The sequence below is a fragment of the Alosa alosa genome, chromosome 17 (assembly GCF_017589495.1).
Source record: "Alosa alosa isolate M-15738 ecotype Scorff River chromosome 17, AALO_Geno_1.1, whole genome shotgun sequence".
Lineage (NCBI taxonomy): Eukaryota > Metazoa > Chordata > Actinopteri > Clupeiformes > Clupeidae > Alosa > Alosa alosa.
The window spans coordinates 5,423,476-5,435,050 of record NC_063205.1 but is presented as its reverse complement, the minus strand read 5'-3'; the positions used below and the strand labels follow the sequence as shown (position 1 = coordinate 5,435,050).

The 11,575-nt window shown below is 43.2% G+C and overlaps 1 protein-coding gene across 1 annotated transcript in view; it reads right to left on the bottom strand.

Moving 5' to 3' along the window:
* Positions 1-2,385: 2,385 nt before the first annotated feature.
* Positions 2,386-11,575, bottom strand: part of thbs2b (thrombospondin 2b) — a 20,990-nt gene continuing 11,800 nt past the window's right edge. Inside the window, exons 12-22 of the mRNA XM_048268383.1 lie at positions 11,508-11,575; positions 11,105-11,323; positions 9,733-9,840; positions 9,472-9,631; positions 8,619-8,737; positions 8,270-8,504; positions 6,749-6,976; positions 4,650-4,921; positions 4,340-4,437; positions 4,047-4,186; positions 2,386-3,960 (exon numbers count right to left, since the gene is read on the bottom strand). The exon at positions 11,508-11,575 is cut by the window's right edge and continues 85 nt beyond it. Coding sequence (XP_048124340.1) covers positions 3,953-3,960; positions 4,047-4,186; positions 4,340-4,437; positions 4,650-4,921; positions 6,749-6,976; positions 8,270-8,504; positions 8,619-8,737; positions 9,472-9,631; positions 9,733-9,840; positions 11,105-11,323; positions 11,508-11,575 — 1,655 coding nt within the window. The 3' untranslated portion in view covers positions 2,386-3,952. The remainder of the gene's footprint in view (positions 3,961-4,046; positions 4,187-4,339; positions 4,438-4,649; positions 4,922-6,748; positions 6,977-8,269; positions 8,505-8,618; positions 8,738-9,471; positions 9,632-9,732; positions 9,841-11,104; positions 11,324-11,507) is intronic.

The following is an 11,575-nucleotide window of genomic DNA, read 5'->3' as shown; positions in this document are numbered from 1 at the left end:
TTGCCTGTCACAGCCACCGATCCCCTCAGCTTCAGCTCCAGAGAGCCACCCATCAGATTGAATTAGCCCTGATTAGCTTCAACTAGCAGGACAAGGCTGACACGACTGCACTGAGCAAAAAAGAGTACGCATTAAAACAGGAAATGTGTGCTTGCCAGGATGCCTTGTGTCAGATTCTGTTAGAATGAATTGTTGACCTCTTTAGCCACATGTTGAGATAGCAGGCCCTTAGGCAGTGTAAGGACTTTTTTACAGTTCCTAGAACTGTGTAGTTAAGAGTAGCCTCTCCAGTTAGTAAGTATAACTGTGTTCTTATAACTGTTGTGTCCGAATGCGGCTAACTTGGAGAGAATGATGTACAAAACTTTAACAGGGACTCCATTTTCCCTCCTTTTTCCTCAGTGAGTTGACAGTGCACAATTAATAGGTCTTATGTGCAAGCTGCAAACTGTATACAATCAGGAGCTACAAAACGGTTGCAAGTTACACAACGGCTTCTTTTTAGCGCATCTCTTCCACTGTGTTGAAGAAGAGGATCAGTGAAAAATCTCTGTCTTTGCGCCCTGTCTATTTTTGGATTATAGATTGAATTTAATATCTTGTTTCTGGCTTTGCCTGCTGTTTCCTTATCCTCTCTGAAGGAGACACACTCACGGCACTGGGGCTGACTAGGCTCCAACTCTAAGCTGAGTTGTGGAGGCCAGTTCTCACAGAACATCTCTCCAGTCTCTCCAGTGGGAGCCTGGGTAATTTCCCCTTAATGAAAAGGGAGGCTGCTGAATGATCCTTTTACATCTGCAGAGAACTCTTAAGTGCATTGCTCTTCAGTGCATGGGCCCTGCACTAAAAGCGCACATAAAAGCAGACCTAGCAGCTTTCAAAACATGCATGCATCTGTTTATTGTGCTGTTGGAACCTGTAAATATCAGGAAAACAGATGCAAAAACCACATTTCAGAAGACAAAGAGTGCCCTCCTGAGATGAAATTCAAAATGCTCTCACTCAAGTGGAACCAAAGTCTTCCCATGTGTGTGTGCTTTAACCAAACCCATGATGTCAGCTGAGTGAATCATGTACATGCCATTAGGAATAACAATTCTTCAATCAGTACGTACCAGGAAATCTGCTGCTCCAAAGCACGCAGAGTATTACCTTGCTGTGATGGCATCATCTTAGAATGAATCGGACTTGTAGTCCAGTCAAAGTCATCATTGCTCGCTGTTGATGTCCGTTAAAGTTTTGTTGCTTAGCACTGTGACTCCCACATTAAGCCTAACTTTTACCCCTGATTAGTCTTTAATGAATGTTTTGTCAGCTGTGAACTCACACACATTCACACACACACACACACACACACACGCACACACACACACACACACACACACGCACACACACGCACACACACACACACACAAACACACACATGGACACTCTCTCAGACAGAGATTATCGTCACTCTTGATCTCTCTACCAGAGACATTAAATCCTGTGAATTATAACCATATTTTCCAGGTAAAGTTGGTCTGAGTAACTGATTCCTGAGGAGTCCTATAAATTGTTCCAGTGAAATCCAAAGCAGAGCTCTGTCACTGATAACATGCTAAAATGCGAGTTATTGTTGCTATAGATGCTAAATGTTTTGTTTTAAGGTTGCCACAGGTATTTAAACCAATGTATTTCCATTCATCATGTGGACATATAGAGAAAGAAGACTGATGTCATTATTTTTCAAACTGTGATTGTTTTTAAATCTCTCTCATTCTGTCAAGTTGAGATTCTTTTACCAAAGTTTAATTCTTGACCTCTTCAACTCATGCTGTGCCAGGTCTGGGAGATCACACAATCTGTCTGCACATCATGAGATCTGACAGACATGCCACACAAGTATGCGCTCTGAGATGAACTTTGGTTTAGAGGCCAATGCATTGCAGCACCCCTAGCTTTAGGGTCATACTGCTATCTGACAGCCTCAGAGAGAGGGAAGACAGAAAATCTGCTGTTACAATAGTCACTTCTATAATAACCGCAGTATTCTGTCTTTGGATGATACAGCTGACAACTTTTTGTGCTCTGAACAGTAAATGGCTGTTCCAAGCAAGACTTCCTCTCACCATTGATAACAGTAGATAACAGCTTCCTTAACACATTTATAATTTTGCATGTGTCACTATCAACAGTCAACCGAGATATAAACATTGAATGTATGCTATTAGCCTCTAGTGCATTCATGTCCAATTGGTGACAATCAGTCCAATAAACACTGTACATTGAACTTTCAGTTACAAAAGAGTGCAGAGTAGAATTTGTTTTTTTCACTGGATGCGTTCTATTTGTTGTCTATTTAAAACATGCATTTTCAAGACAAAACGGAAAATATAGATGCCATACTGTATAAAATTTTATTAATGAAACATGTAAACCTATTACTGTTTATTTATGTGCTGGTTTGATTGATTTGAATATTGAATGTTGCCAGATATATGCATGACAAATTGTGTTACAAAACAGAAATAAAAAACATTCAAAACAATAATGCAAGCCACAAAGACATACAGTTGCAAGCTATAGATGGCCAATCATTTGCTCCAATCACACGTTCTATGAGCCTGATGAGGAGGTATGGTGAACTCCTGAGAGTTCAAATGGCATCATTATCACATTTCATATATTTCACTCCTCTCGTTTTATGTGCTTACTCCTCTCTGCCCCAAGCGAACTATACGCCACTCTACACGTATGCATGTGCTTTGTATTACAAAAGGTTTCCTGAAACTGGCTTTGGGCATCTAAACACGCTGACCTTGACTAAAATGAAATACTGACCATGTCTGCCAGACAAAGGAGTGTTTTTCCTCTGGCACCTGGTTTCAGTTTTACACTCAGTCAAAGCTCAGAGAGTGAGATGACAAGCATGCAGGGCATCGCTCATCTTACATAGTTTCACCTTGCCGACACGCGGCAGGCCGCAGTGCTTCTGAAGGCCACTCTGGGCTGACAGGAGACCATGTCGCCTATTTATTTAAGCACGAGTAACATCAACTCTGGTTGATTTTTTGCTTTTCAGATGACACGAAAGTTTGACATTTACTAAGTTGCTCCATATGACCAAAGCGTAAGCGTGTTATGTAATTATGAGTTATGCGATGGAGCAGTGTTACCTCAAATGGAAATATTTATATCAAAAAAAGAAATGTCCCTCACTGAGAGTCTCTGCATTTAAATGTGCTGACTCTCCAAGATGAACCAAATTCATTGGGTTTAAGACTCTATGCTTAATGCTTAAAGAGAACTACTAACACTGAGTATTGCTTGGCACTTCAATGGTGAAATTCTGTCAGTGTAAACAAAATAAATAAATATTTACATTCTTTGGCAATAGCAGATCAAACAACAAAACATGAATCTATATCTTTGCACGGAAAAGCAAAAAAAGCAAATAATTTACAGTAGAAAATAAGTCTAATTATGATACATCTTTCCCTCAGCATTCAAATGTTAACAAAAATGTTACAAATCAAAACACAAATTTTTCTTTGAAAATATATGACTACTTGCTACACATGTACAAAAAATCAGCTGAAATTGGAGAAACAGGTGCAACCCCCAGGGTCCATTCAAGGTGGCAGGATTCAACATTGTACTGCTGTAAGTGTAAGTGCAACCAGCACAAGGGTTGAGGATTAGCAATGTCCTGCATTGAGTCTGTGCCATGGACTCCACATCCAGTTTGCTCACTGAATCACATGTTTGAAATATCCTTTGTGTGGTATAGATCACTGAACAGAAGCATAGATTATGACTAGAATTGCCTGACTAGGAGTCCAATTTGGTGCCTTGATTTTGTATTTCTGTGGCTCTTTCTGCTGTTATTGGTTACCTGGAGTCTTATTTAGTGCGTCTTTGTGGTATGGGTTCTGGTAAACGCATGTCCATGGAACTGGTGATCCTCAGATTAGTTGTCTGTGGAGGAAAAGAAGCAGATGTTTAATGATGCGCTGATAAAGCCTCCGCGCTGAGTGCTGTGAGAGGCGCGGCCATTAGCTCACCTCTGCACACATATTTGAGGTCGGAGAAGAAGACGAGCTCCTGAGAGAAGACGAACAGCCCCAGTCTCCCTCCGGCGTACGTCTTGTCATAGACAGGACCGGAGTCGGCCAGGATCTGCTTCCCTTCATAGACCACAACCCTGCAAAAAAAGCCAGTGTTCACAGCTCAATTCCCCCAAAAAATGTATTTAGAAATAGAAAGTTGAATGGTTGAATGTGGTCTTTAATATTTCATTAACCATGTATTTATATTGTATATGGATCTGTCTGTGACTAGCCGTGAAGTGACTCACCTGATGAAGCCAGTCTTGGGTCTATGAATGAGATGCCAGCGGTAGGCTGTGTAATCTTTCCAGCCGATGTTTTTGGGGTCATGCCAAAGTGTACGTACCTAGGCAAACAACAATGAATGCATTCAATTAAACACGTTGTACATTTCAAAAAGGCACAGAACTAGGTGAGGAAAGAGAGATAAAAACCAAAATGATGTTTCAAGTCATTTGGAAAAAAATCTGATGTAATTCAAAGCTTAGCTCTGCAATAGGATACAATGAAGACAAGATTTTGTTTGCTTTGTCATGTGAAGACATGATGGCTGCCCACCTGATTTCTGGTATTGCCTGTGTGCCAGAGGGCATTGCGTAGGTATTCGCCGGTGCCAGTGGTGGAGTTGACCACCTTGAGTGACACGCCAGAGATGCCAAAGGCCTTATGGGGCTTGTCCTCCCAGTAGGTTTGTGTGATCTGCTTCCACATGACCACGTAGAAGCGGCGACTGGACTGGTAGCCGAAGACAAAGCCAGCGTAGTCATCATCACGCTCTGTGTTGACGTAGAACGTACCGCTGAAGTCCACAGCTTGGAACTCATCAAAACCTAGTGGACATAACAGAAGAGCACACAGTGGACACTTACCACAGTGGGATTTGCACTTCAGACTTTCCCTTAAACACTGCCGGATAGGCCTTACTATTAAAGGGACACCAGGCAACGTTTTCGTGTTAATTACTCATCTTCGTAAGTTGGTACATGGTTAAATGACTCGTTACAGGGCGAATGAAGACTCTCTCGCCCGCCCCTACTGCCTGTAGGAAGAATATCCCGCTTGCAAGTTGAGTATATCCTACCCACCGACCGAAGCAGGCAGGCTAACGAAACGCTAGAGATTGTTGCAAACGTGTGCATAATGGCAGAGCTGGCGAAGAAGCAGCGAAAACCCTTGACAGAAGACGCAAAGAAAAGGAAAAGAGCTTCAGACCGAGCGAGGGGGAGTTTCGTAGAGAAAAAGCATCAGGCTTGCCTGGTGTCCCTTTAATGAAGGAATGTTCATAACAAGATCTGACGGACAACTGGCAACGTAACTGGCCAAGGTCCTGAAATGAATGGAGGGTAAATCTAAGCAGACCACAGCGAGTCAGAAAGGAGTTGAAAAGGACAGTGATATGATAGTGAATGAATAATGCTACAGTAACCTGAAGCAAGATCCATAAAGGGGACGTTAAATGAACGGTGCTTTAAGCCAGTGGTTTTCAAAGTGGGGGCCTCAGCAAGTTGGAAGGAAAAATAAAAGCAACATTTGAAAAATTGAAAATATACCTATTACTATGAGGGTTGTTATATAATGCCATTATAATAATTTGTCGCATATCTGAACATCTGAACATTACATTTTCCATGATAATGACTGGGAATAATAGTAGAGTGATAGCTCACATATAGCAGAAAGCTCCAAATGCAATTTTTACACACTGTATGCTCCATCGCGAAGTGCTTGTGGCTAAAATAATTATTAGGATTAGCTTAATGTATTTTTACATTTGCCGTAGTATTGTTGATGGGTTTACCGTATTTTCCGGACTATAAGTCGCACCGGAGTATATGTGGCACCAGTCAAAAAATGTGTCATTAAGAGGAAAAAACATATATATATATATATATATATATATATATATATATATATATATATATAGATAGATAGATAGATAGATAGATAGATACTTTATTGATCCCCATGGGGAAATTCAAGATATATGTTGCACCTGAGTCGCAGGACCAGCCAAACTGAAAAAAAGTGTGACTTATAGTCCGGAAAACACGGTAATAACACATCAAGAAGGTCCTTGGCCAGAAACTAAGTGGTATTTGGGGGTCTTGTCGTGGAAAAGTTTGGGAACCCCTGCTCTAAGCGATGCTGGGTAACGTCACTTCTGTTGACGTTCAAACAAAACAGAAAGCTAGCTCGCTACTCCCTCCCCCTCCCTCCCATGCAATTGAAACTCTCCTAAACACGCATCTCGTCTGTGATTTGCTGGAACAGTTTGTTATGTTTTTATGGCCAAGGTTTGCCCAAGTTGTTTTGTGGCCGTTTTTGGAGCCTGGGTTGTCCACAGAGATCGCTTTTTTTTACAGTGTATTCAGGACACAGGCAGCTAGCGGATGGTGAGGTGATGTTTGCTGTAAGTAACAAACAATGTTTTAGCCTAAAAAGCGTATGACATTGCTTAGAGCACCTTTAACTACATAAGTAGCATATAGAGATGACTGTTCTTGAACTTGATTTGGAAATGACATTTCATGACAGTCAACAGGAGGTACAGTTTCTCAGAATTCCCTTTGAGGACAACCAGCATCAGCATCTACATCAATGAAAGTTAGCCAGTGTGGTTATTTTAGTCAGTCTGTATGGTTATTGTGTCCACTCACCGACAGCAATGCCGGGATCAGAGTTGGCAGTCTGCACAAGTTCTTTGCCCTGGTTTCGCACAACCCAGTTGGCATCAATCTGCGTGGTACCCTTGGGATCCAGATGCACCATCTGGAACTTGCGGAAGTCAGTGACACTGATGGCATCGTTCTCTGGGCATGCATCAAGGCTGTCAGGGATGCTGTCATTGTCAAAGTCATCCTTGCAAGCATCTCCTCGACCATCACCTAGAATATGGAACAGAAAACGGAGAAGTTAGGTACTGTAGATTGGAGAGGACAAGTCATAAAAGGTTACATCCCTACATTGATCAAATAAAAATGAAAGTAGGAAAAATAAAATAAAACATGCATGCTATTTGATGAGGACCAGAAGAGTGGCTCATCAGAAGGAATTTCAGATAAAAATATCTCTTAGATCATTCCTTCCTCTTCCCTCTCCACTATCAATCACAGATAAGGGTCTCCATATTCCAGTGCTTTTGGCCCTGCCATTGCTCTGAGAAAGGCTGAGAGGTTTTGATGACTTCCAGAGACACAGTCCCAGTGCACCAAGTGGACCATCACCAAGTCTCAGCTTAGAGAGAGAGAGAGAACTTGGAGAGACCTCACCATCTCATATCTCCCTCATCACCATAGTATTTATGACCTCTATTGTTAGCGTTTCATTGCTTTTAGCATTAACCGTTTATTTGAACCACCCTCGAAAACACCACTAAGACTGACCTAAATACTTTCCCAGTAATTTTCCCTTCTAAGGAGACAGCTATTTGGATGCCTTTTATTAGAGATGAAGACGCAAGCTCCAAAAACAATAGGTGCTCTGCTCCAAATTGAGTTTGGCCAGGCACTCTGCGGCCCACCACTGTGCTAAGCCCAGAGGAGCATTCCAGGCATTATCAGACATCTGCGAGCCGCCCTCTCTCCAGTGATCTGTGGGGAGAGTGCGAGCAGCGAGACCTCTCCATGAGCCGCTCCCACAAATCACGCAGCCATCGCTACGAGGCAAGAGCCATTCCTCACGCTCCATGGGCAGGCTCTGGTGGTGGAAGGAGCATTCCTGTTGCGAAAGCTGAACAGAGAGTGTGCTGTGCTGTGTGATGTTTGTGTTGCCCATGGATACCACACAGCAGCCTCCCGCAGCTTTACAGCGTTATCACTGTAAGCAGCTCAGCCGAGTGGGCAACCCCCCCCCGTACCCACAGGCCCCACTGCTCATAAAGCCTCCTCTCCATTATTTCCTCTCCTCTCTCATCTGCTGTCTCTCTCTTCAGCTGTTCTCTAGTGCTGACCGTCCCTGGTACTCCCTTACCATCAGAGTCCAGCTGTTCTCTAGTGCTGATCGTCCCTGGCGCTCCGCTGTTCTCTAGTGCTGACCGTCCCTGGCGCTCCCTTACCATCAGAGTCCAGCTGTTCTCTAGCTGTTCTCTAGTGCTGATCGTCCCTAGCGCTCCCTTACCATCAGAGTCCAGCTGTTCTCTAGCTGTTCTCTAGTGCTGATCGTCTCTGGCGCTCCCTTACCATCAGAGTCCAGCTGGTCTCTGTTGGGCACCAGCCTGCAGTTGTCCCTGTCATCAGGAATGCCGTCGTTGTCGTCGTCGAAGTCGCACGCGTCCCCTTTGCCGTCCTTGTCGTGGTCGGCCTGGTTGGCGTTGGGGATGTAGGGGCAGTTGTCCATGTTGTTCTGATGGCCGTCCTCATCGATGTCTTGATTGTTGTCACACTGGTCTCCCACTAAGTCGTTGTCAGCATCAGTCTGTGACAAGACGCTCAATCAATTTAGCAAAACAGGATTACACAAACACACACAAAAAACAACTACACACACACACACACACACACACACACACACACTCCACCTCTGACATACCTGCTGAGGATTGTGGACTAGTGGACAATTGTCACAGAGATCTCCTACTCCATCCAGATCTGTGTCCCTCTGGTCAGTGTTGTAGTAGAGCGGACAGTTGTCCCGCTCATTAGGAATCTCTGGAAATCCACAACAGTAACAACAATGTTTGGTAAGAAATAGATAGTACAATTCTTATAGCTACAGAAAAGAGAGGGCACATAGGTTACACAGGTCTACAGTTTACAGTTGTCTATAGTGCCACTGATTGTAGACACACTATTTCCATTCACTATTTTCACTGTTTCTAACAATGACACAAGTGATTTTATGACATATACTACAGTAATCATCCAACGCCTAATGTGTGAAGAGCCCATCCCTTAAAGAGCCACCTCACATCTGATCTCATACTCTCATCTAAACTTTTCCTATGAAGCTCCCATGGGATATGTGGGTGTATCTGTGTATATGTGTGTGTGTGTGTGTGTGTGTGTGTGAGAGAGAGATAGTGTGTGTGTGTGTGTGTGTGTGTGTGTGTGTGTGTGTGTGTGTGTGTGTGTGTGTGTCTATGTGTGTGTGTGTGTGTGTGTGTGTGTGTGTGTGTGTGTGTGTGTGTGTGTGTGTGTGTGTATCGTGTGTGTTTTTCATAATCATTCAGGATGCCTTCATCACTTCCATATGCCTGTATTTCTTATGATTTCTGTGCAATTATTTTTGTTTTTGCCCAAGCCCATGAGCATTAAACAGCTGATAGACATAAATAACCCTCACAGTAGGGTGTTACAGTCATACATTTGGAGAGGTACGGAAACTGTGTGAAGTGAGTGAGTAATTCTGAGACTGGTTTTGAGAGAGGCAGGAGGCTCTGTACCATCGCCATCCTTGTCCAGCGAGCAGGCGTCTCCTTCTCCGTTGCTGTCTGTGTCGGTCTGAGACGGGTTATGGTCATACGGACAGTTATCACAGCGGTCGCCCACGTCGTCCTTATCAAAGTCGTACTGGAGAGGGTTATATTGCAGGGGGCAGTTGTCCTGGAGGGGAGAGATGCATATAACATGTACCACAGTGTCAATGACAGATGACTCGGCCCAAATGCTGACACATAGTTCCCATCTGCAGCAGGCAGTCTTACCCTCTCATCCACGATGTCATCGTTGTCATCGTCTTTGTCGCAGGCATCTCCCTGGCCATCATTGTCGTAGTCCTCCTGTCCTGAGTTGGGCAGTTTGGGGCAGTTGTCCTAAATGCAAGGAGAATGTGCTAAACATCATAGTGGATGGGGGATATTTTTTTTTTATTGTGAATAGTTATTTTGCGATTTGGAAATTTTGAACATTTTTGTTAAATGTTGGCAGGGTACAGGATTATAATTCACCTGGTAATATCCCTAATACATGTGCTCTCTGCACATATAAAAGGTTTTAGGAGCAATACGCAATATTTGGTTCCCGACTTTAACAATGGCTCTGCTTCTTCTGTTCCTTTCCTGTGACTCTAAGCTGCTATGACTTCACCTGCCTGCCACATGATGTCTAGCAGATTGCAGATTGTGGTTCTGGTTTTTTTCCAGGGTGTATTATTACATAATAAGGCAATTATCCATCAGTATAGAGAAGCATGATGTCACCGCTCGGTTTTGTGAGATCTCTCTGTTGCGCAGCCTCATGTCCAGGCCTTTGTGGGAAGATACGTTTGAGTCACGCAAGGCTAGAAGGCATAAAACTAAACCTCCTGACGTGAGACAATGCGAAAAAGACAATAACAATCCTGCCTCACGTGAAACACTTCCAACATCTGTTTCATCGCTGGTTCAGAATGGAAAGTATTAAGAGCATGGAGATGATACTGGCTTCTCAGCGAAGAGAGGAATGCCCTCCTCATAAAATCACAATCAACACACAGATAAAAGGCACTGGAAAAAAGTAAAGGTGTGGGCACATTTATATGTGCATGGAGAAGTGTTCAAATATGAGATGAAACATGCCGTCTGAATTGGAAACTCTTTTTCTCACTTCCACTACCCAACACTGATTAAACTGCTAGGATTGTAAGATATAGTATGAGTCGCATGGAAACTCATGTTTTTTTTGTGACAACTGCTTCATTTATTGCTATTAATTTTAATTTAGGATCTACTTTGTATTCTTATTACTATTATTTTATTTTATTTTATTATTTTTACAGCACTTTGGTCAACTGTTGTTGATTTTCATATGTGCTATATAAATAAAATTGACATTGACATATGAAAATAAATGCTCTCTGTTTTTTAGGGCTCAATCTATAGCTAGTCTAAGCTTGACTTGCTGTGGTCCAATCAGCACAACTCTATGCGGTAGCAGCAGCATCACCAGCTGTATTACCTTACATAGAACCTTCCTGCTAAAGTGGAAACAACTGTTCATGCAAAATGGAACTCAGTTACCAAACCATGTATTACCAAAACAACATTAGTGATAATTTGTTGACTATAATTTGTTGGCTCGCTAAAGGTGTTTTAGTACCTTCTTGCAGTGGTAGGTAGCGTTGGATCTGCAGGCTAAGTCGTAGTTGGGCCAGCCGTCCAGGTCGTAGTCCTCTCCACAGATGATGCCGTCCCCAGCAAAGCCCACCCGGCACTCACACTTGTACATGGGGTCGATGGTGGGGCTGAGGAAGATGCAGTCGGCAAACCTGTGGCAGCTGTGGCTGTTGTCCTTGCAGGGGTTATATGGCTCACAACTCTGCAGAGGAGAGGCTAGAAGTTAGTTTGCAGCATGAGCTTTTAAGACTTGAGATGGAAATGGAAGAATTGATGAAGAAGAGAGTGGAATTAAGGAGATGAGAGGAGATTTGAGAGAAAGAGAGATAAAAAAAAGGGTAGGACCAAAAGGTAAGAAAATTAAATAAAACTGGCAGTGCTCTGACCTGCTTGTTGGTCTTGGCGGACTCCACGCCCATGCCGTAGGGCTGGCTGCCTTTGAAGCGCGGGGGGC